The 26,133-nt window shown below is 31.8% G+C and overlaps 2 protein-coding genes across 8 annotated transcripts; one reads left to right on the top strand and one right to left on the bottom strand.

The window, feature by feature from the left end:
* Positions 1–3,305: 3,305 nt before the first annotated feature.
* LOC8263541 (TSL-kinase interacting protein 1) lies at positions 3,306–7,025 on the bottom strand. Of its 4 annotated transcripts, XM_048376287.1 has the most exons (8): positions 6,833–7,025; positions 6,244–6,376; positions 5,896–6,107; positions 5,571–5,806; positions 5,249–5,492; positions 4,491–4,901; positions 3,959–4,078; positions 3,306–3,871 (listed from the first exon to the last, which is right to left on the bottom strand). In XM_048376287.1, the coding sequence occupies exons 2-8, from the start codon at positions 6,359–6,361 to the stop codon at positions 3,779–3,781; spliced, it is 1,434 nt and encodes a 477-aa protein (XP_048232244.1). In that variant the 5' UTR covers positions 6,362–6,376; positions 6,833–7,025; the 3' UTR covers positions 3,306–3,778. The 4 variants fall into 4 exon arrangements, with proteins under 4 accessions (XP_048232244.1, XP_048232243.1, XP_048232242.1 ...); XM_048376286.1 differs by lacking the exon at positions 6,833–7,025 and having other exon boundaries at positions 5,297–5,492; positions 6,244–6,823; XM_048376285.1 differs by lacking the exon at positions 6,833–7,025 and having other exon boundaries at positions 5,577–5,806; positions 6,244–6,823.
* A 9,665-nt stretch (positions 7,026–16,690) lies between these two features.
* Positions 16,691–24,755, top strand: LOC8263542 (UDP-rhamnose/UDP-galactose transporter 4). Of its 4 annotated transcripts, none has more exons than XM_048376891.1 (6): positions 16,691–16,882; positions 17,790–18,029; positions 20,782–20,966; positions 21,062–21,262; positions 21,655–21,816; positions 24,112–24,755. In XM_048376891.1, the coding sequence occupies exons 2-6, from the start codon at positions 17,900–17,902 to the stop codon at positions 24,439–24,441; spliced, it is 1,008 nt and encodes a 335-aa protein (XP_048232848.1). In that variant the 5' UTR covers positions 16,691–16,882; positions 17,790–17,899; the 3' UTR covers positions 24,442–24,755. The 4 variants fall into 4 exon arrangements, with proteins under 4 accessions (XP_048232848.1, XP_048232847.1, XP_015583672.2 ...); XM_048376890.1 differs by having other exon boundaries at positions 16,691–16,896; XM_015728186.3 differs by having other exon boundaries at positions 16,692–16,882; positions 17,811–18,029.
* The last annotated feature ends 1,378 nt before the right edge of the window (positions 24,756–26,133 follow it).

Here is a 26,133-nt window from a genome sequence, read left to right as displayed (position 1 = left end):
AGTCTGATACTTCAGAAAGAGTATGGATGGGAAAAGATGTTTCCTATGGTCATCTGCGAGTGTTTAGGTGCAAAGCCTTTGTGCATATTCCCAAAGACGAAAGGTCCAAACTTGATGCTAAGACACAAGAGTGCATGTTTGTGGGCTATGGTCAAGATCAGTTTGGCTATAGATTTTACGATCTAGTCCATAAGAGACTTATCAAAAGCCGTGATATCGTGTTTGTTGAAAATCATACCATTGAGGATATTAAAAGGGCTCTGAATGTTTCTAAGCAATCTGATAGAGATTCAACAAACTTGGAATTGATTTTTCGAACAACGGTTCCTAGACATGTTGGAGATGAAGAAAGCGACCAACTGGAGATAAATGGTCAAGATGCTCCTATTGAGTTTGAACCAGGTAATGCTATGATTATGGTGTTCATCATCATCCACCAGCAGATGTGGGTTCTCCAATTCTATGAAGATCTGATAGAGTTCGACAACAATCTACCAGATATCCTGAAGATCAGTATGTGTTATTAACTGACGAGGGAGAGCCCAAGAGCTTTGAAGAAGCTATGGATGATGAACACAAGCAGAAATGGGTTGAAGCCATCTAAGATGAAATGAAATCTTTGCATGAGAATGATACTTTTAAGTTGGTAAGGTTGCCTAAAGGCAAGAGAACTTTGAAATATAAGTGGGTGTTCAGGATAAAGAATGAGGAACACGGTCTCCGACCACGATTCAAAGCTAGACTAGTTGTCAAGGGATTCAGTCAAAGGAAAGGGATTGACTTTGATGAGATTTTTTCACCGGTGGTGAAAATGACATCCATTCGTATAGTGCTAGGGTTAGCAGCAAGTCTCGACCTGGAGATCAAATAGATGGATGTAAAGACTGCCTTCCTTCATGGTGATTTAGAGGAAGAGATATACATGGAGCAACCAGAGGGTTTTGAAGAAAAGGGGAAAGAGCAGTATGTCTGCAAGTTGAAGAAAAGCCTATACGGCTTGAAACAAGCACCGAGACAATGGTATAAGAAATTTGAGTCAGTTATGGGGGAGCAAGGGTACAAAAAGACTACTTCAGACCATTGTGTGATTTTATTATACTTCTGCTCTATGTGGATGACATGTTGGTCGTTGGTCAAAATATTTCAAGAATCAACAACTTAAAAAAGCAGTTGAGCAAGTCTTTTGCTATGAAAGACTTGGGCTCGGCAAGGCAAATTCTAGGCATCAAGATAACCAGAGATAGAGGTGCCAAGAAATTATGGTTATCACAGGAGAAGTACATTCAGAAAGTACTTTAAAGATTTAACATGGATAAGGCTAAAGCGGTTAGCTGTCCCCTCGCTAATCACTTCAGACTGAATTCTGAACAATCCCCTTCTACTGAGAAAGAGAAGGAGGAGATGGAAAGAGTTCCATATGCTTCAACAGTTAGGAGTCTGATGTATGCCATGGTATGTACACAGCATGATATTGCTCACTCAGTTGGAGTGGTGAGTCGGTTCCTTTCAAATCCTGGAAAAGAACATTGGACTACAGTGAAATGGATTCTTAGATACCTTCAAGGTACATCAAGAATGTGTCTATGTTTTGGAGATAGAAAACTTGTGTTAGTTGGCTACACAGATGCAAATATGGCTAGAGATATTGACTCGAGAAAGTCCACATCAGGTTATCAGATTTCATTTGCAGGGGGAGCTATGTCATGGCAGTCGAGACTACAGAAATGTATTACGCTCTCAACAACAGAAGCAGAGTTTATTGCAGCAACTGAAGCATGTAAGGAATTGCTATGAATGAAAATGTTCTTAAGTGACAACAGACGAAGTATGAGCTGTTTTGTGATAGTCAAAGCGCTATTCACCTCGGAAAGAATTCTTCCTTTCATTCAAGATCTAAACATATCGATGTGAGATATCACTGGATTCGAGATGTATTGGAGATGAAGCTGTTACAACTGGAAAAGATTCATACCGATAAAAATGGATCTGATATGTTAACCAAAGCTCTTCCGCGAGGAAAGTTTGAATACTGTCGATAAGCAGCTGGAATGGTGGTGCCTCCCATGTAGTCGGGAAGGGAAGATTTATTGGAGGTCCCTCCACATGGTGGACTCCATGTTATTTAAAAAAAATTATAACTTGGAGTGGCCTCCAAGCCAATTGCTTGAAGGTTACTCACCTCCTTGCTTATAAATAGCAAGGAAGTGAATGAAGTATAGCACAAAAATATTAGCTTTAGGCTAATAGGCAAACTAGAGAAACGTTTTCTCTAAAGGGTGCGAGAAGTGAGAGATGTGAGAAATAAAAATAGTGAGATTATTTCGGGTGTGTGGGAAACACTCAAGTGTCATTATTTTGATGAGATTTCTCTGTAAAAGTACTCTCTTTGTATACCTGCTATTTTGATAGTGGAAGATTTATTCGGATTTTATCCCGTGGACGTAATCCAACATTAAGGATGAACCACGTTAAATTCTCGGTGTCATTTATTATCTAGTTTATGCCCATCCTTAATTTTATTTTCGACAAAATAATTCCGATCCGCGGCCAACAGTTTCAACCTATTGAAATTGAGACAAAAAAACCAATTTAGGCCCATTAGGCTCTAAGAATTAGAAATTTAATCAAACCCTTTGATCAGTTTGAATAAATTTACTAATTGAACCAATCGATTGGACTAATGTTTATTGTAAAATAAATATTTAGAAAAGTTATCAAATTAATTAATTGAGTAATCCAATCAGTCTAGAACATGTGACCAGACTTTTAAGCAGTTCAATCACCGATTCAATTATATAACACTAATTCTATTTCTCTTAATTTCCTCCTAAATTGGAAGGAAATAAAAAGTAGCTTTTTGGGTTGTTAGAAAATGTCATTTTCTAAACTTCTTCCCTTTTGCGTTTCGTTTTGGTGCCTAAACAAAAGAAATACACTTGTAACTTTTCCTTTCCCTCGTGCTTTCAGTTCCATCCAACCAACTAAAAGCTGCAACCATTGCAATGCTGGGAACGCGCTAAACCCCGAAAATAATTCGTAGCCAGAGCTAAAAGATGAACTAAAATAGAATGCAAAAGAGCCGTAACATAACCTGATTGCCATGCCAAGAAAGTACAATAATGTTGTACCAGCCCAAATGGACAATCTGGGAGGGACACCATTCTATTCTTCCGGCCAACTATTAACATGTTGCTTCCAGCTAGTTAACTTTTCCATGCCAGTTTCAGTTTTGAGTTCTGGACCTTATTTATATAGTGCTGCTATATATTACTGCCATGCATCCCAAATATAAAGAAATGAAGAAATATAAAATGCCACAGTTGCACACTTCATTTGATTTTCACAAAAGCAGATTGCTCTTAAAATTCAGCTTGGTGAAAACAACATACATGAAATAACAGCATCCAACGATGGGAACTTCATTCATTACATGTGACTAGGGATATACCGAAGAACTATCAAGGCGATATCTCTGCATAATGCAGCATATGATGGCTATAATTAAAATCGACAATCGGGAGACTTAAATTTACCTATGTAGACCCTCAGAACTTTATCTGAAAGACATTGGAAAGTAATCTTAGCTATGCATTTTCTTTCAATTGTATCCACCCTTAACAAACTGATTAAGTTGAAATACACAGTATATTTATTGATAATCTGTGATATTTTCCCAGCCATCATGTTGTAGTTTATTCCTTTCAATTTCCATCTCCTGTACACTCCGACTTCAAGACTAAGAAACCTTTCAATCTCCAGAAGAGTCACAAGCAGATTGCTAGGTAATAATTCTGCTGATGCTTAAGCTATCACCACTGATAATCTTTCTCGAAGAAGATAGGCCAAGATCAAAAGGTCCCAAAGAGTCCGTCTGCATCAAGCCACCAAAAACAGGAGATTAGTTTTTCTTTAAGGTCTTGTGCTTGAATAAATATGTATGTATCACAAATTCAAGTACCCATTTTATCCCAGAGAGGCCAAGGCTGCTTTCATCATTATACAATCGGGAACACAATGACAGGTCCGTTTCAGATTCTTGACAACCATGGCTTTGTGGAAGGCCAGATTGGATGCTGACCTGCAAAACAAAGAAACAAAGTAATATACTATATGGCTAACCACTAAAATCTTGGATTAGTGTGAAGCATACCCATAGAATCAACTAGTAAGAACAGGGACTACTTCCATAAAAAAAGAATCCCAAGAGATGTTCATATTCTTAATTAAAACTATTACAGCTCATCTGTGTATAACATCTTAAGAACCCAATTACCCAACCAGTATTAATATCAAACAGATAGATATGCATAAGCTACACTAACAGTGTCTGACCAACTCCATAAATCACAAAATGAAGCAACCAACATTAAACTTTACAGACTTTCGACTGCCAAATTAAGTCACAGCATATAGTCCATGCAATCACCTTCCTCGATCATATCAGGATATATGAATAATAAGAGTAAAGAATTAGATAAAACTGAACAAACCTCGCTAATATTCGGATTTTTAAATGACTTGGAAACGGCATCTTGGCTGGAGGTATGACCATAAGCACTTTCACGCAAAGCAAGAGCATCTTTGCCTGAGGAAGAGAAATTCTGAAATGCAAATGCATGGCAAGTGTCTTCCGCATCCAAAATAGATGAGCTTGTACCATGAGGAGGCAGCCTTGGAGCTTGGGAACAATTCACTTGGGACATGATAAAAGCATCAAATGAGTCAGAGATTAACTGAGATGGAAGCAAACCTGCATTGCTTCCATCTGATTTTGGTTCGCAAGTACTGAACATGCCCTTTAGAGATGCTTCAGATAGCAGCCCGCCAATGCTTATGTTAGTTAGAGCATCATCCCAGAGTGATGATTGTCCTGTTCCAACATGCATCTTCCCTTCATTTCGCTGTTTAGATCCAAATAAGCAAATGTCAAAAAGGCAAATGTACTAGACCTTTAAAAATAAGTTTAGATAACCTTAGTTTCATTCAAAGGACACTTCAAAGATAATATGTATGGTGTTCACCTAAAGTAAATTATATTGCCAACAACAAATTTAGAACATAGAAATCCGGAGCATCCTAATGACTTATCTTTCTACCATTGGTGTTTGGTCTAAAGCCTCAAATGCGCAATTGATTCCCACTCCTTTATGACACGTATTAAATTAAAAGAAGTGTTTATTCACATCTAACAAATTACCATCACCATGATAAACTACAGAGAGACAAATATGGGAGTCAAAAATAGTACCATGGACTCAACTAATCCACTGGAAGGGGTCTTATCTGCTACACTTACATCTGTTGCTCCACTGACAATGTTTGGTTTCAACTCTTCACTTGGATCCTCGTTTTGTTTTCCTTTACCATTTATATTTTCAACATTATTGCTGCAAACCTTCTGTATGCCTTCATGTCGCAAACAAGCCTCAGAGGGAATCAATGTTGATTGCAGTTCAGATGATTTATTTTCACAATCAGTGACCCAGCCGTACCTACACAAGAAATTGAGTTAGAGATTTAAATTAATTACTAAATTCTAAAATATAAGAAAAGGTGTGACGGCCAAAGACCTTAACCGGAAAATAGAAGGGCTTCCAACAGCTGCATAGATATCTCCTGCACTGAGACCAACGTCATTCAATGTCCATCTGCAACTAGATAAACATTCAGCTATCTTGTATGGTAAAAGAAAGGGCTCCCCAGTAGCAATGCTCGAATCACCCCACTTGTGATTTAGATGGTTGAGAACAGAAGATATCTTTTTCCGAGCACTTAGAGTGAGTTCCAAGTATGGATGATAACCGTCCTGTGAGGAAACATCACCATTTCAGATACATATGCATATTAAAAGCCATTTATGATCTACCTTTATTGCTATATTTCCCACTGTTTTACCTTTTCCAATCCCATGCGAGTGGGTTCGTCCAATGGAAAGAGCTGCAACTTGATCTTTCCAGAAAGATGAAGAGCGTGTTCTGGGCATTGCTCAGGTATATGAAATCTCTTTGTTGTTTCCGCAGGACAATTACCTTCATCTAAAAGGTGCAAACGTGATCCGGATGGTGAAGAATGCTTGTCCTTTTCTACCGAAAGCTTTTCACTTTTCCCTAATGGTGAATATGATAAAAACTTAAGCTAAATGTACAATTACAGATAAAATATGTTCGACAACATGCAAATAGAACTAACAATCATAAATAGGCCCATGAAAGTAAGTCCCATTGCCAATTTAAAGTAACAAACCTGCTGATTTAGGACACCGCCCCCTATTTCTGTTAGCAGATTTACCAACTTGAGTGGAACCTGCACCCACTTTGAGCTTTTTGGGAGCTTCAGCCACCTTTGCCATCTGCTTTTTCATGGAAGTCCAGCTTCCCTGCAAACTCCCAACAGAATAAAACAAAAAGAAAGCAGCATTCATGTACTGCTACAAATATCACAGAATCTTGATTAAAGAAAATTCCTCAAAAGAATACAAGCTTCCAATTATTTTGAGGCTACGAATGAGAAAAACCTTTCATTTCTCATTCAGAATTTTCTTTTTCCAAATTCTGGAGAAACTAAATGCTCTCTCTAGAATCCAAATCCCAATTCCAAATTCATCCAATTTTATCAACTTATAGGGAAAAAAGAAACAGAGTCCAACACATATTATCCAAAAATTGTATGGGATTAACTGAAACCTTAAATCAAAACTACATGAAGATACTGGGGTTTGTGCAGAAACAAAGAAGAAGAAGAAGATAATTAAATTTAAATAATTAAAAAAAAAAGCTAAAATTAAAAATTATAATAATAAAATCGGTTTCAAATAATGGACAGTATGGCTTACCTTAATCAGAAATTGTCTTGAGACAGAGAGCCAGAGAGAAATATTGGCCAAAAAGTTTTGAAATCACACTTAGAAAAAATAGAAACAAGCACGAAAATGTTGGCGGGAATCAATTTCATTGATACCCGGATTTTTATTTTCATTGCAAATTAATTATTGGCCGGGACGGGATGGGCCGACTTTTGCTACTAGTGGGCTTTTCGGGCCCATTTTTATATATCAATTTCATCCTCTTAGGCCATTGTTGCTGGTTTTTAGAAAAGTAGGCTTAATTTCTTTTTTAATTTAGTAAATTGATTTTTATTAATTTTTTACAAGCCATTTTTATTAAAATTATTTTTGAAAACTATCCACTTAAATGGTTTTTTTTTAATTAATTCTTAACTCAAATCTCAAAAAAATGCTTTTATCCACCTCAATTTCATTCTTGGTTGTAATTAATTATTATACCATACAACCTAACCACATCTTGTAAAAATTGAATTGATTTGTCCATAAAAATTTATTAATAGTAACATGTCTTTATATATATATATATATATTTCAATTTTATTTTTATATAATTACTCGCATAAATCTGAATTGATCATCCAATTTAGAAATAAAAGACATGTACTCTACGGTTTAATTCCAATTTATTGAAAATTTCTATTGTGAAAAACTCCTATTCTTTTTGTAAAATTATCTATAAAATTTCTTTTCCTTACAAATATCATTTGTAAAGGATATTCTTTTTGTATATTATCAATAAATTATATTTATTTAACTTGAGTAATTTATTAGATCGAGTTAATCCGTTCGTAAGATTAAAAATAAAAATAATTCATTCACCACACTTATTGAGAAAAGAAAAAAGCTCCAACTTTTTTTTCTTGTTTCTTTTTGTCTAATCACTCATTCTCACTTTGCTTATATAAAAATGTCCATAATTGAAGCTGAACTTATTAAAGTGAGGGAAAACTTTCAATCCACTTAATTTTAACTTATTATAAATTAAACTCAAAAACTAAGTAATTAAACTCTTACATTCTTAATAATATTCTCCCTTGTTATACAAGAGGTTCAACCACTCCTCAATCATGTCAAGAGCCACAATGATTGAGTTCCATGGTGTAAATTAGTTCTAATCAATATCAATTACATGGAGAATTAACTCCAATTGACAATTGGATCAATGGGTTAATGATATTGGATTAGTGGATTGAGATTTTGAAAAGGACATGATTGAAAATAAAAAGAATGAAAAAGATTGATTTAGATAAGGAAATGGTACCCATATGGACTTGTCTATTCTACCATAAAGGACTTGGCAAATAGGAATATGTCAAAAGAGTGCAAAAGTTTGACAAGCTTCCTCTAAACTTTAGACAAAATAAGACCATAAGAGGATAGAAAAGCACCATTAGTCAGCAATTGGCACCCTACCAAATTGATTAGGTTTATAGTGAAGATGGCATTGGTGCAATTGCCTACCAACTATGCTTCATCCAAACAACTAAGTTGCTCTAAACATACAAATTGTATGAACCATATATAGGGTTGTTACTATGGAGGAAAAATGTTTACACAGATCTTATATATATATGTGAGTTGAGTGTAATATTATACTTTTTCCAACTTGTAAATATTCATTTTATAATAATAACAATCTAGATTCATTATCTAATAAAACAAGAATTAATTTTTTTGTATTAAAATTATTATAAATTCCATGTTTTTATATATTTAGAACCATTTACACAGAAATAGTTACATAGCAAAAGTGCCAATCAGTTTTAACTCTATCATATAGGTTCTTCAACAACATACCTTTTACATTAAAAAGGATCACAGATGCAAGCATAACTGAACTATAATATTATAAATTTGAAAGCCATGTTTAGATCATGGAATAAAATAAGTACGGAGAAATAGCTAATTTTAAATAATAAAATAAGATGATTTTTAAATTATTTTTATTCTATTTTCTATAATATAGAGCTTGTCAGGCAGGAATTTTGCGAGTGGCAAAGTACTATTTCAAAAATTTTAACGCAGTGCATAATTAAAACTCGAACTCAAGATTTTAAATAAGCTATAAGTGACTCTTACTATTTTATCTACACGCTCTCAGATATAATATAATATAATATTTTTCATTGCAAATGAAGATTAAAGTTTATCCAAATTAATATATCATACTAAATTTATGCTGATAATCTAAGATTCCGTAAAACGTTACATGCAATAACGTGTGAAAAAGAAGAAAAAAAAATTATTAATGTCATTAATATTATTTATTTTGGTGTAAAAATTAATATTAATAATTAAAATAAAATAAAAAGATTGGAATAGATTAAGAGCAAAAGAGTCGGTGGAAATCTAAGTGGAAATATACCTAGTTTAAGTATTAAGAATGTTATATTTGATAGCAAGAGGCTCCGTATTTAAGTACTTATTTTCATGAATGAATTCTTATTTTTATTACAAATATAAAGAGATGAGTCTATTTTTGTCGAACCTATTAAAAAATATGCACATGGGAATATATTTGATAAAGTATGTCTAAGATTATTGCTTTTATGCCAAGACGGAAAATAGAAAGACAAAAATGAAATGTATGTGAAAGGAAGTTCTTTTGAAATTGAATCATACTCAACTTGTTCCAATGTTCATGCACACGGCTCCAACTCTACATACAATAAATTGTGAATGCAAATTTATTAATCCTTTTTTCTTTATATTTCCTCATTCCTGACTGTAATATTAAGTTACAAATGCATTACCAACCAAAATATGACAAAGTTCAATTACTCCAAGTGTATAGTAATAAATAGATAGATACTAAATATTATAATTATTATTTTATATTTATTAATTGTTAAAAATGTATATCACTTATTTATAATTAGGTAGAGATATATGTTAAGCCTATGCACAAATTTAAGGAGTTTTCTTAAAACATAACTAAGTATGAGAAAGATTTGGAAACTCATTAGAGCATAAGATCCCAATGTTTCCCTTGGATGATTGCATATATCAACTTCATTTTTTCAATTTGAGTTTTAAATTAATTATAAAAAATAGTAATTGAACTTAAGACTTGATGGAGAGAGCTAGCTCCCACAAATTTTGAGTGTTCTAATATTTAATTATTAAGTACGGAGAAGAATAAATTTTTAGATTGACTAAAATATCTTTAAAATTTATTAGTAGTTAATTTAGCTTCTAAACCATCCCTGTTAGAATTAATAAATAATTAGTCTAATTCCATTGTAATCCTAACATAATTCACACACATGCAATAAATCTACTATAATACAAACTTTATAAATAATTAATGAATTATAGTATAATACTATATATATATATATATATACACACACTAAAGAGTTCGGATAGTTTAATATAAATTTTTATAGAAATTAAAAATAAGATTTAAAATAATAAAATATTTGAAATATTAATTTTTGTGTTCATAATAAATAATATATATATTAAAATATTTTATTGTAGGATTATTGTAAATGAATTATTTCAAATTAATTTTTTCTATTTTATAAATAATTCATTATTACTTTGTTGTTAGTGAATCCAAGTCAACGGGTCAAGTAGTGTTAAAAAAAAAAAAGGCATTCAAATTTTTAATATTTATTTTATATTTAATATTTGAAATTAAGCTGTGTTTCTTTTACCATGATCCATCTCTTCTTATGCTTTTTTTTGTCCTCGCTATTTTTTTCTTGAAAATAATAAGATTTCTATTTCTATAATTATGATTAATTTACTAGTAAAAGTATTAAATTATAAAATAAAATATTTATAATAAAATATTGAATTCTTAAATTCTTTTAGTTATCAGCATGCAAATCTTATTTTAGATATTTTCTATCGAAGAATCATTAATTTTAATAGTGCAATTAAAAAATACAAAGAAATAAATAAAATAATATTGAATTAAATAATTAAATAATTTTTGTAAATCATATAGAATATTTCAATAAAGAACATAATTAGATAAAATCAACATAAAAAAGTTAGTGTTGACAATGAGTCATTAAAACAAGGCAAACAATATTAATTTCCTATTGTATTTACTAGCTCCATCTTTTGATAGAAATCCTTCGTTCGTAGTGATAAGTAGGGGAAAGCAAATAATAAAATAATAAAATAAACTAATAATATGAAACAAATTTTGATTAACCAAATTGATAGTTTCAGATTTACTATCTCTTCAATTTTTTATTTTTTATATTAAAAATTATTAATTAATGATGTGGTAAAGATAAGACTCGCAAGAACTTGCGAATTAAGTAATAGTAAAATAGTAAAAAACTTTCGAGAATTTTCTAAAAATTTATAGCAAAACTATTATAAAACTAATTATCAAATAAATAATATAAAAATATAAATCTAAACACTCTAATTCATATTTTTATAAAAATGAGTTTTAAAAAATAATAAAGCATTAAAAATAAATATAAAATACAAATAATCTTAAAATTATATAATAAAAATAGTATTAGAAAATGGTATTTTCTTTTAATTATTCAAATTATTGAAAGAACTACAGTTTCTAAACCAACATAAGGTAAAACAAACATGATATTTCTAATGCACCAACTTAAATATTTTCAAAACAGACACTAATATTAATTTGATATGATAGTTAAACAATAATTATTATTAAAACTAATAGAAACATGTTGATAAAAAAATAAATTTATTAAATATAAAACTTAATAAAGTTCATATAAAAATAATAAAACTCAACTAAATACCTAAAAAAACTAATTTAACATTTGTAATCCCATGATCATTGCAATTAAATAATTGAGCATAGAAAATAACAAGAAAAAGAAACTTCTTCAAGATCTAAAATTTCTTTAAAGAATGGAGATAATAATCTTCACACTTTAATTCAAAAAGCTTCATTTAAAGAAGAACTAAGAATAATAATGACTAATTTTCTAAAAATTGTTTGTAAAGAAAAATTGTGAAGAATGGGGAATAGTTGTAGATGACAAATGACAGATCTATATCTGCAGACATATATATAAAGAAGTCTCCCATCTATATAAGTCTATTTAAAATATATTTATCTCATCCCTAATTATCACTTAATGAATAAATCTTAATATAAATTTTTAAATAATCAAAAGTCTAAAATATTCCAAGTGAATACTCAAAAATTGACCAACACTATAAATTAGTAAGTCCACATGTTTCGATCTCGCATCTTGACAGTAAAACGTCTTATTAAATCATTTCCTTATTTTTCATGCTAAATTTGCTTCAAATAAGTCTTTCTTAATAAATATTATCTAAAATTAGACAAATAAATTTATGTGAGATATATACATAAATTTTTTATCAAAATATATATACAAACATGTCATTAAGACTTCAAAAAAATCTTAAATAACTATATATAATTTGGACATACCAATACCCAACCAAATGAAATATAACATTAAGCCTATATTTATCAATTAACTATTCACCAATATAGTTTTTTATTAACTAATCAAATTTTAATTAATCGATAATAAATCAACCAAATTAATCCTAAGTAAATTAACCGATAGTTTAAAATGGTGCCAATCCAACCATGACTATTTTAATAACGTGTATATCTATTTATGGGTCTGGATACTCACTCGGTTTATTTAAGTCTGTCCGAGATATTTTTAACTGTCACGACCCCACCCGTGGGCCCGTGACCGGCACTAGGGAATGGGTAAGCTTAAGGCCACCGAAACCCGTAGTAAGCCTGACACTCACTGATTTAAACAAATCTCATCTCAAATTAATATTATTAAAACCACAAATTATCTTAATAGCTACACTTTACAAAATTACTTGATGCCGGAAAAACTAGGCGAGACCCAAAGCTCAGAAATTTACAACTGATACATCTACTATTACTACTGCGGAGAATCTAAGATTTACCAATTTACATACCAAATCAAATACATCACCTGATGATGAAGGAGTTCTTGAATAAGAGTCATGGGAGAACTATGATCACAAATCAGAAAAAATAAATGGAGACTGTCAGTCTCGAGAGTGAGTTAAAATCAAATAATCTAGGGACTATTGCTTCTTCTCAGAAAAACATAAATTATTCAAATCAGTATATCAAACCATGCACGTAAATACAAATCACATTATAATCAAATACCATAATAAATAAAAATATATATTTACTTTTACAGGACGAGTGGCTCGGTAGAACCCTAAACCCCAAATTCTAGTAGCCTTTCGGCTCTCTTAATCCAACAGGTCTGGCGCCCAGAGAGCAAGCTCGATCAGGGTCCTTACCTCCAGCCTGAACACTTGAATTCCAAATAAGCCGGCGCCCAGAGAGCATCGCTCGATCAGGGACCTTAACTCCGGCAATCAATCGAACTCGACCAGAGAGCAATGCTCGATCGGGCAGACAAATCCATAATAATCTTATATCCATGATCATTACCAGTGGCATGTTCTACAAGCCACATTTCCCAATTCGCAATCATCACATATAATAAATATCATTATCTGATGAACTCAACCAACACATATCGAAATAAAGATTAAAGATTTAGGATAAGGCAACGTGCAATTCGTGTCGACAGAATAATAATATATGTATTATTATAACGTTACTTATAATAATATTTATATTATTTCAAATATTAATAGTCCAGTGAAATTATTTACGTTGCGATACTAATAACCATATTATGCATAAACTTTCAAAATAGCATATTAAATCAGACTTAGCAATAGTGCAATGATTAAATGACTTTAACTCGCGGGATTGGCGACCTCCTAGCTCCGGTGCCTCGGTAGGGCGAGCGAGCAGATCATCTAATCACGGAAAACAATTTATCAATACTGAGACAATCCATCATTAATCCTAGGTCTAGACTCCTAGGGCTCTAAGAATCTCGACTCGGGAGAATTCTAGAGAACCTCCCTACAACACGAACATTACCCCCCGTAAAAGCGGGTCCAGGACTGCCGGAAGAACACTCCAAATATCCAACAATTTAAACAACAGGAGTCGGGTCCCCTAACTTCACTATTTCAAACTCACACTGACAAAATCGAGGCAATTATTTATGACTCACAAATATCATCAAATACTCAATATAATCCAATAGACACAATTAAACCAAGAATTTCTAAAAATAACGGGCTAAAGAAAATTACAGGCGCTCGGTCGACTCGCCTCAGTCCGATCGACGATCCGAACACACCATCGGACTCACAGCATCCCCGCCCGATTTTCCGATCCGACACCCGATCATCCGGAGAGATTTGCGGACGATCTCGACCGTCGATTCGCGAAGCCCGATCGCCCACGAAACCAGTGCCATCGCGAAGCTTGGTGAGAGTCGGGATACATCCTCCGATCATCCATCCTCATGGGAGCTCGGAAAAGCCCAAAAAGCTGGCTGCCACCATTTTCTCTCTCCACCGTGAATCTCCGATTCCGGCCACCACTGTCGACACTGGCCAAAACAAAGCCGAGGAGGGTCGATCGGCGATCGGCGACCACCGACGCCAGCGAAACCGGCCATCTTCCTCGCGAGGCTGCATGCCATTGCCGTGGCCACCCCGGCCACGACTGACTTCTTCCTCCGCTCCTCTCTCCCGACATCTCTCTTCCTCCCTTCTTCTTCCCCGATTTCTTTCCCTTCAATATCGACATTTGACCCCTGAACTTTTCCTTATTACAATTTGGTCCCTCAACTTTCTTAATTACTTACAATTTCATCCTGCAGAATTCTAATTTGACCCCCAAACTTCTTTTTAGCCTTTCAATTAAGCCCTTAACTATTTAATTTGGGCCAAATCCGAATTATTGAAAATACACAATTACAAAAATACCCCTGACCGACATATTTATTTACAAAAAAACCAAGCTCACAAATTTCCATTAAAACCCCATAAAAATAACATTATACTATCAATCCTTATTCCAAAATAAATTTCCAATTTAGTACTAACACACAATTAAATTAAATAATCAATTTCCAACTTAAAATTTAATACTACTAATCAATTATAATACCAATTTTCCCAAAATTCTTTTATAAACACATCCTTTATAATTTCTTCCAAAATTTTCCGATATATAATTTTACTTATATAAATATGCATTTGGGAAAATTTTGAATAACCAAAATATAATCATTTCAAATTAAACCCAATAATAATGAAGCTAAAATTAACTTAAATAAAAATTCATTATTAAATATATAAAAAAATTCCGGGTGTTACATTAACTTAGGCCCGTGTATTTTATTTTAGGCCAATTCAAGCCTGAAGCTGATAAACTCTTATTATTTTTTTGGCAAACTTACAAATGTTATTTCTTTGACATTCGCTCAATAAATTCAATCTATTTGAAAATTTTAGATTTATATAACTCCACTAAATCAAACTCGAGCCTAAATTTAAAAATTTAAATCCAATTAAGTCCGATGTGAACTAAATGCGGCCCAAAATTTTGAACATATCTAGTAACAACGATGGGTGATTCTAAATCTTTTGCTTTGGTAAGATTCTTACCAATTTGTCTACTAAAGTTGAATCAGGATAATACCATTTTATTTTCTATATTTTTTCAGTGGCTTGATCTAAGTGCATAAAGATGCCAAGTTCTTACACTTTACTTAAAGATGTGGAAGTACCCATTTTAATGTCTACAAATATAAATTGGATTATTATAAAAAAGAATTGGACAAGAAAACCGACCTTTTGGTTGGAAAGTTCTTACGCCTAAATCAACGAGTGAGGAAATTTCTTATGTCTAAGCAAAGTAGAAGTATCTTATGCCTAAATTAAAGAAGCTCAAGAAAAATATGTTGAAGAAAAGTCAATTCCGTAGAACAGTCAAATCATTTTCTTTATTTTTTGTTATGCACATTTGGACCAACGCACAAAGTATATTTAAATTAAATTAAAGTTTCTATAGAGGTGCATTTGGACCCAAAAAAATATAATTCAAATAATACATTAGTTCTCATATATTAAATTGCAAAATAACGTTAATATGTAGTTGAGATTTGATTCCAAGATCTAGCAATCAATAGGGTATCTTTTATTCTCTCTTTATATACATATAAATAAGAGATTAGGTATTGGTCCGTCTTTTATTAATTTATTTTTATTCAATTAATATAACATTTAAAGCAATATAAAGTACCAAAAATTAATATAAATTTAATAATTGGAATTATATATAGTAAAATCTTGAAAATTGAAAATACTTGCAAAGCTATATATATATATATATATAATAAATAATTGATTTATGAGTTTGTGTTGTTAATCTAATGTAATAAAACATTAGTTTAATTTTACTTGTGTAATGTATCAAATGGCTTTTCCCTCAAAAAAGGAAAAGAAAGAGATTCTTGTGGGACATCATCAAAATTAAGATCCAAAAACAAGCTTTTTCTAGTGATACATTAATATAAATAAAAAAATAATTAATTAGTTAATCAAAATTACAAGAATGCTTCAATCAAAAAGCATTTGTTGGAAACTAATATCACTATTTTGTACTTGCAAACCTAAAAGATCCCAATTCATGGAATGTGGTCAAAATAAATAAATTAAGCACATAAAAAATTCAAATTAACTAATAATTAAAATAAATAATAAAATCTCTTAAAAACACAAATTCAATGTTTTAATGTTTTTATAATAAAAGTATTTATTTACTACTTTCTCTTAGAGAACATTTTATTTTTGTAAAAGCGTTTTTGCGCAGTACAAAGTGATTAAATTATATTAAGAAAAAGTAAATAAATAAATATTCAAAACATTATTATGTTAAAATAGTAAGGATTGGGTGTTTTAATTGAAATCTATAAGAAGCACATAACTGATGTTTTGAGAAATTTTCTTTCTATATTTAACATTCCCTCTTTATAAATTTCATTCCTTTTATACATTGCACTCGTTTGAGTTATTCTTGAACTCGGTTCTTCTTTTTCCGTTTGTTTCCCTGGAAAATAAGCGAAGGGAAAAAGAATAGAATTGGATAAAAGGAGCAAACTTTGATTCTAGGTAAAATTTGAGAGGTATTACTCAGTATGTTAGTTCTCTTTATGTAATTGCTGATTCTTCTTTTCCTGATTTCCCTTTTAATTTATGGTTTTTTTGTACTCTATGATCTGGGATTCTTGTTTTGTTTTTAGCTTGATTTAAGCGTTTCAAGATTGTAATTTTGTTTATTAGTGTTGAACAGTGATGGATCTACTTCGCTATTACTGAAATTTGGCTTTTTTCCCCTCTTTTTATATGAGCTGTCAGTGATTTTTGCAGTTCATTCTTTTTTTTTTTACTTGGTTTTATTTATAAATGAGTTGTGGATTGGAGACATAGCAGTATTGGAAGATCTGAATCGCACTTGGTTGTTTGCTTTGATCTGTTACTTTGTTTCTAAAGCTTACAACTTAATTGGGTTTCTTGTTTTTTCTTTTTCTTTTTTGGTTCAGTTTTGAAACGTTAGACAGATTTACTTCAAGTTTCCTTGATGTATTATGTGGCAAGAATCAAAAGCTTGAAAAGTATATTTTTCTTTATTTAAGAAAAAGAAAAGAATTTCTGTGCAGCTTAAAACTGTTGGAGAACTTGTACAGAGGAACCATTATAATGCTTGATCCAAAGGCATCTTAAAGAGAAATGGTGCTATTGTATATTACTCTACGAGAGCTTTTAGTGAAGGAGTGGATCACCATCCTAGATTTTGTTTCCTTTGGGACCATGCTAGATTTTGCTTACTGGGATCATATTTTTGTTGAACATATGTATCATATTCTGTTACATGGTTTTATTGCTGTACTTGTTGGTACATGCTTATGCCTCTTCTTCTCTTCTCTTCAATTCAGAGTCCTACCTGTTGAATCGTTGATATTTTTTTCTTACCTTCAAACATTGTTCTTTTTTGTGATTTATATTAATTGTTATTTAGACATATACCTTGTGAATACAGATACATTATCACTACTCAGAGCCTTTAAGATACAAGCATACTTAGTCTTATGAAGAGAAAATAGGGAAGATTCTGAGAGTAGAAAAAATATGTCTTCACCAAGCAAAGCTGATAGGAAGGCAGCACTTGATGCAGCCTCATGGATGTTCAATGTTGTCACTTCTGTGGGAATAATCCTTGTCAATAAAGCATTGATGGCTACCTATGGTTTTAGTTTTGGTATGTTCTCTCTACTGATCTATCAATTACTTATTAGTGATCTGCTTGCTGGTAATGCATTGCGTGTTTCGGTGGCTTGTTTATGCACTTCTGCATTAGATTGCTCTTCTGAGTGACACTCTCCTGTATTTAGTTTTGTCTGAAGCTGGTCTCTTTATAATCATGTAAAGAAAAGGTGACAGAAGGGGTTTTTATTTTTTCTTTTTCATCATCTCCTCATTCATATCGAAATAGTTTGGCCCAAATTTATTATTGTTATTTTTTTCTAGCATGTAGCTTGAGATTTCATCACCCAAATGCATGACAGTAACAATTATTATTGAAACCAATTAAAGAATACAATCTTGGTTGTGCAATAAGTTAGACTGCAAATGCTGTTGGCTAAGAGTGCATTTAAAGTTGTCTTTACAATTTTAAAGAATCATGATGGGGGGAAAGGTTATGGACTCCATATTCATTCTTGCTTGCAAATGGTTCTCAACATTAAATGTCCATGGGTGGACATTACAAATTGATTCTTCAAATTTTGACCTAGTTACAAGGGAAATGTTTGGTCAGCTGATATAAGGTGGGAAATTTTAGCTATATATTTACGTATGCTAATTGGAAATTCTTAATTAGTTTTGATATTTTATATACTAGTTTTTCATGCACGTGTTTTGCGTGTGATTTATTCATTATATATTAAAATTTCATGATATATGCATGTAATACTGACTAATAAATTACCGATTGAGAATAAATTACTATGATGATAAAATTGGTATCAACAGTTAAAGTAATAATGAGAAGTCATGCTTTTTACAAACACAAGCAGCAGCATGAAGTGACACATAATAAGAACTTATTGTTAATTAGTGACCTATTCTCATACCGCTCCAAATCTTATTAAAATTTAACTATTTCTACTCGTACCCGGTCAAAATCCTATAAAGACTACCCGCATACTACATGTACCCATCCTAAATCCCTCTATCACCTTTTTTTCTTAAAATATTTTAGACAAAAAAAAGTAGAGGAAAGGTGCAAATTGCCCTTAACTTTTAGCGTGAGGAGCACATAAGCCCCTAATTAATTGTTTTGGCGCCCACTATATCTATAGTTTTCACTTGTAAAAGAAAGAGAGTCTATTTGGGGATTTTTTTTTGCAGTTTGGTGATTTCTTTTACTACCTTTACAAATTCCCGCTTCTTTAGGACAGGTGGCATATTTGGGTACCATTGTCATGAACAAACTCGCCACATCAGCCAAGGGATGACATGCATTAGCTTGGAATGAAATCAACCTCTAATGAGGGGCTTATAATATAGCTAAAGTCGAAACATGTTATTTGTGCCAAACTTTGAGTAGGGGCTTATGCGCTCCTTGCACCAAATGTTAGTGGCACTTTTGCACCTTTTCCTAAAAAGTTATAATAATGTAATATATTGGTACTAATACATAACATATAAAGAAATACACAGATAACTCAGATTAATATATTTCAAGTAAATTAAAAATTTCTTGCAAAGGATTCAAGTAAAGAATACACATGTATATCAATCCATACCCATTAATACCAAAAAATAAAATGAGATTTCATCCCAAAAATGATGTTTTAAGCTTCTTGCCAAGTAGTAGATGACAAAAGAAAATGTATATTTTCTAAAAATCGATCTCAGTGCTGATGGATTACTTTTTTGACTAAATAGAAAAAAAAAAGTAATATGATAGAGAAATTTTATAGGATAAAATTTGAGCAGTTAATTACATGTTAAACAAAATGATAATAAATTACACATTACATTAGTTAGATGTCTTAATTTATTTCCTAATTACACAATGTTTTGGTCCTAAAAGAATAGGATATCAATTAATTTACACATTACCGAAGTAGCTCATCTTATATGAACAATTAGTAGAAATTTAATGCTGGCTTCTTAGTAATTTTGCTTGCTCCCTACCCCCTCTCTTCCCAAATTTGTACTTTTTTAGGTGTTATAGATTATAGATACAGATAATTAGCATATAATACAGTCCGAGAGGAAAAAAGAAAAAGAAAGAAGAAAAAAGAACATAATAATAGCACACCTGAAACGTGTGAAGAGTTTCCTTCTCAAAGGCCTATACCTGCTTATAAACAATTTCAACAGTTCCAAAAGAGAAGATCTTAAATATTAAATATATGCTTTTTGTGGTCTTACTTCTTTGGCACACCTTTATTGTTCTAAAGAAAGAAGCGGAAAAAGGAAAGAAGTCTATCACATTGATGATTAGTTATAGTTGTAGATGAAATGACGTTTGTTGATTGACCATCTGTTTCTTTATAGTGAGAATCACTGTTGAACTCTGAATTCTTTTCCCTTGGTTGTACGTTTCAATTGCAGTTTTTTAGCTTGGCTTCAAGATTATACATGTATATTATGTCATTTGAAATACAGCATGTTGCAAAAATTAGATATTGATTATATGTAACAATGGTGACTTACATTCAAGCTAGTATATTAAAAAGATTGTATTTAGATTTGCATTTTTTATTATACATGATTAAGTCGTAAAAGAGCCATTGACCACTGGGGTTTTACCAATTTAATATGAACTCATAAAAAGAATACCATCTTGAATTGATGAAAGTAATTTAAAATAGCAAATTTTAAGAGCATTTCTTATGAGCTTTGTTTTTTTTTAAAACATTTTTTCTTTGTCAAGCTCCTCAGAATCTTAATATCTGCATCTGCCCTTAATTTGTGTTTGGTTTAAACCTATCATGCAGCTACAACGTTAACAGGCCTGCATTTTGCCACGACCACCTTGTTAACTTTTGTTCTTAGGTGGCTGGGATATATCCAGGCATCTCATCTACCGGTTTCTGAGCTTCTGAAGTTTGTTTTATTTGCTAACTTCTCTATTGTTGGAATGAATGTGAGTTTAATGTGGAATTCAGTCGGATTTTATCAGGTGAGTTTCAGTGAACTGCTAAGTGGGTCCTCTCTTTTTTATGAAAATTCCAGAGGTTAACTTCTTTTCTCATTCCTCTTGAAACTTGTTCTCAGATTGCAAAGTTGAGTATGATCCCAGTATCTTGTTTTCTGGAAGTTGTCTTGGACAATGTTCGGTATTCAAGGGACACAAAGCTTAGCATAACAGTAGTCCTCCTTGGTGTTGCAGTCTGTACTGTTACAGATGTGAGTGTCAATACCAAAGGATTTATAGCTGCAGTAGTGGCAGTTTGGAGCACTTCCTTGCAGCAATATGTAAGTTAATCTGTCCCTCTCTCTCTCTCTCACAACATATATAAATGATGATATTGCATAAGAATGGCAATATTCTAGAACATGTATTGGGTGGCAATGATTTCTGGGATTAAAGACAAGTCAAAGTCCTGGCTCATTATGTACATGTAGTTTATTTGAAAATACCACGTTTTTTTTCTCCATCTTTTCTTGTATGCTTATTGAACATTCTTGAGTGCACTGGTCAGGTTTATCATCAATCATTTTAGTGAAAATAATTTGTTAACCTGCATTTCTCAGTATACATTTGATTTTGGATGGTGCTAATCCCGCTTAAACCCAACTGTATGCTATTTCTGGTCTTGTTTACATACCACAGCTTAAGACTTTGTTGTATTTTTGTTGCTGTGCAGTATGTACATTTTCTTCAAAGGAGATATTCTCTAGGATCTTTCAACTTATTGGGGCACACTGCTCCAGCACAAGCTGCATCTCTGCTGGTAGTAGGGCCCTTTTTGGACTATTGGTTGACACATAAAAGAGTTGATGCCTATGCGTATAGTTTCACATCTGTGGTAAGTTAGTTTATCATTGCTTGAACTCTAAGCTAACATTTGAGGCACACTTTATTGCACAGACCATCACAAACATATTGCCATGATACTCTTATTTTCGCTTGTATGAGTGTTCTTGCTCAATGTGCACTTTTATAGCTCATGTTGGTATCTTAATTATGGCCGTAATCACTGGAATTAGTTAATCGGATGCCCATCCCAGGGTTCAAGAAGCCTTATATTGCCATACTCCAAGGCTTGACTGATGACAAAAGGAAGAGTAGTTTGGTGACAATGTATAGTTTTATGTTGTCAGTAATTTTTAATTGAGTAGAAGTTTGAGATCTTTTAGGTATGAAATGGTAGAAGAAAGGATCCAGATAGGCTAGGGTCTGATGGAGCTAAGATCCCTCATTGGTGACATATAATATGGGTCAATCTTATAGATTTTCGGATCTTCATTTTAACAGTTTAGGCTTTTCAGGTTGAATAAGTTGCCAAAACAAGTTTAAGGGGGAACGCATCTCTAAATTTAGAAAACATGCACTTGATTGTTCTTGTCAGCTAATTTGGAGTGTGTTTCCTGTGTAACTCGTACTAACCCTAAAGTATGAGAACATCAAATTCTAATTTATTCTGAGGATTTGGGCTTCCATGGAAATCTAAAAGGCCGTTTGGCTTGCAAAGAAATGGTTGGAACTAGAATTAGATGATTGTTGGAATCTTAGCAATTGTTTTGCATACTAATTGAATGCGAGTTGAAATGCGATTCCCTGAAACAGGGAAATAATTCATTCCTATTTTGTCCCAAGGAATCAATTTTCAATTCCAATGAGCATTAGATTTTGACTAATTGCTATCTTCCACATGGAATTTAGAATGTAGGAATTGAATTTTAATTAAAGTAAGGATCAATATTTTTAAGTTATTGTCAAGAAAGTTTTGAAAAATTTAAAGATAAGTAAGCAACGTTTTAACCGTTAATAGAATGCCATGTGGAAACTAAGATTATTAGTTGAAAAACGTGAAGAAAATTGTTTATGTAAATATAAGATTCTGGCCTTAAGAGTGGAAGTAGGATCACCCTAAATATACTAATGCAAAAAACGTAATATTAAATAATTATACTAGTTAATTTTATTATGTGGAATCAAAATTTGTAGAAATTTTGTATTTTAAACAAATTACACCGAGTTCTAAAAGTGTAAGATAATGAATCATGATACTTTAGAAAATATCTAAAATAAGTAAAATTATGAAAAGATTACGATTTCTATTCTTTCTCTTGGAAGAAACCACAAAACCTTCTAAGGAACCTGATTTTGATTTCTTACTAACTCAAACAATTGATGAAAATTGCCCATTATGTTCAAACTCAACTTCCGAAAAGTGAACCAAACAGGGCTTGGATACGATAAAGATCTATAGATAAAAAGGAAATTAATCCTATGTCAATTCCAGCAAAGCTTGAGATACAGAAATAGTCATGAGACTTAAAGCTGTAAAGTGCTAGTTGCACAAATAATTTCTTTGAATAAACCTTAATTTAAGATTTTGAAAAAGAAAAAAGGAAGAAAAAATTCCCTTAAAATGGAATTTTGGGTGTGAAAGTTATAATCTATTAAATAGTCCAACATTAAAAGGGAGAATATCATTCTAAATATGGGCTTGAATGAATGTATAATGTCAACCTTTAGCGCAGCTATCATGAGTACAATGCTTTTTTTCTTTTTGGCGAATATCATACATTCCTTTTTGGGTAATTGTTACATGACTTTCCATCTTAAAGAAAAGAAACATCCCATAATATATTGAACATCAAATAATAAATGCAACACATCAAAATAATTAGTCCTTTCTCAGCATAGCTAACTGGTCCTTGCTTAATTTAGAGTTAAAGAAATTCTTGTCTATGCTGTACAAAAGAAATGGAAACTATTTCCCTTCTGTTTTGGCACATTTTTCACTCAAATTTTAGTGGGGCAGCAAGTTTTCAATTCTATGTATATTTATGCCCTTTTATGCATGACATGTATACAGTAACAGCAAGTGCTTAAATAAATACCTGTTTCTGATACCCATGTTATTGCATTGTACAAACATGCTGGATATGGACTTCTGTTTTATAATGCTGAAATAATGGGAAGGCTGGATATCGACAAACACTAGTTATTGTATGCTTGCAGTTAGTTCCAACTGTTTTTAACTGAATTTACCTTCTGCATAATGCACTATTCACAACCAGTTATTATATGCTTGTAGCTAATTGCCATTGCTTTTAACTGAATTGAGCTGCCGCTCCTTTTTTGTCTGCAGTTGTTCATAGTCCTCTCATGCAGCATCGCAGTAGGGACAAACCTTAGCCAATTTATCTGCATTGGCCGATTTACTGCTGTGTCATTCCAAGTACTCGGTCATATGAAGACAATTCTCGTCCTGATTTTAGGATTCATTTTCTTCGGGAAAGAAGGTCTTAATGTTCAAGTAATTGTAGGCATGATCATTGCAGTAGTTGGAATGATCTGGTATGGTAATGCCTCATCCAAGCCGGGAGGGAAGGAGCGCCGCAGTCTTTCAATGAACGGCAATAAAGCACAAAAACATGATGGGTTATCAAAATCCTCTGAGGTTGATGATAAGGTCTGAGCTTATTTCAGTTGAGGATCTGAAAGCAAAAAGGAAAAGAAAAAAACAAAAACAAAAACGACAAGAAATGAATTGAGCACATCTTAGATCAGCTGATTTCAGGAATCTCTTTTTAGACCAGGGAGGTCATGATCCCCCAGCTACTATAATTTTATTTTTATTTTTTCTTTCCATCATAGATTATTTTCTTGGTTCTGTGGAATTTCAGGTTAAGGATGATGGCTATTGAGTGAGATGCAAGTTATAAAATAAACTCTTACATTGTCCAGTCATTTCTAATAGTAATTTATTTTTCCCAAGTGAATTTCAAACCATTTTGTTCTACTGTAAATCTGTACTTTTCCTTTGAATCTCTCTCTCTCTCTCTCTCTCTCTCTCTCTCTCTCTCTCGTGTGATTTTCTTTGACCAGACAGGCCTCCAAGGCTCTATTACCATATAAACAACAGTGCCCATTAATCAGAATATGCAATAATAGTACTTTGGATGCAATGGCAACATTATTTTCAAGTATGAAAATTGGGTATCTGAGGTTATAAATAGATGGTACCAAAGATCAACAGAACACAAAATGTCCCAGAAAAATGCTGATACATATGTTAGGTATAGTGAAAGGAAGGAATCATGAAATAATTGAGGTTCGCTAAGAGAAAGTGTTTTGTTTGCTAACATATTATTGTGGTCCCAAAAGCTGGTCTGCCCATTATTAACTGTTTTTGTTTTTTAGAATTTTTTTTTTCTTTTTAATGAACTTTAGAACAGAACACAGGAAAAACCAGAAACTTTGTAATAAATCTGGGTTTTTGAGACATGGGAAATGATGCAAGAATTTTTTTTTTAAAATTATTTGTTGTTAATGTAGACATTAATGGAGAGTGTTTGATACCTGCTGCACACGTGCACATGGTCATGCCCTAAACGACAAGGTGGCCTGGTTTTGATTATGGTGGTGGGCCTTTCTTTGGATATGGAAAAATCTATTACCTATTCTTTTTACATTCTTTGCATTTATATTTCTTTGCTAAGGAATGGTTCCCTTTTAGCGTGAGTATATATTAATTTGATTATTTTTGTATTATTTTCACACACAAATTTATATATCTTAATAAGGATTAAAATAAAAATAAATATAATCAACAAAGTAAAAATAAATATCTCACATGCCTATATTTCTATAATTATGTCAACAAAATTCTTTTATTTTGTAATTAAACTGTTGATATATTCCACTTATTAACTATTTTTACAAATAAAATTGACTTTTAAGTCTCTAAAATAAAAATTTTATATAACCAAATATTTGAATTAATAAATATTTTATTCTATTTTTATTTTTGTGAGAAATTCTATTTTTTTTAAAATTTATATAAAACTTATTAAAATTTATATCAAAATCGTATAAATTTATAACTCTGATTTCAAAAGTATCAACAAAAGAATTCTTACTATTAATATTTTAAATCCATTAAAAATTCTTTATAAGCCTCCATTTTATAGAATTTAAATTCTATAAAAAGTATTCTTATAATTTTTTAAGAAATATTCAAGAAATTCTAAAAAGAAAAAACAATAAAAACTTTTTTTAATCCAAATAATTTAATTTAAGTAAAAATAAAAAAAATTATTGTCAATGGAATTTAATAAAATAAGAAATTTAATAAAGAACTAGAGAAAAAAGAAAAAGGCAACTGAGT

Source organism: Ricinus communis, chromosome 7, assembly GCF_019578655.1.
Source record: "Ricinus communis isolate WT05 ecotype wild-type chromosome 7, ASM1957865v1, whole genome shotgun sequence".
Taxonomy (NCBI): Eukaryota; Viridiplantae; Streptophyta; class Magnoliopsida; order Malpighiales; family Euphorbiaceae; genus Ricinus; species Ricinus communis.
The sequence above is the reverse complement of the archived record's forward strand: the minus strand, read 5'-3'. Positions and strand labels throughout refer to the sequence as shown.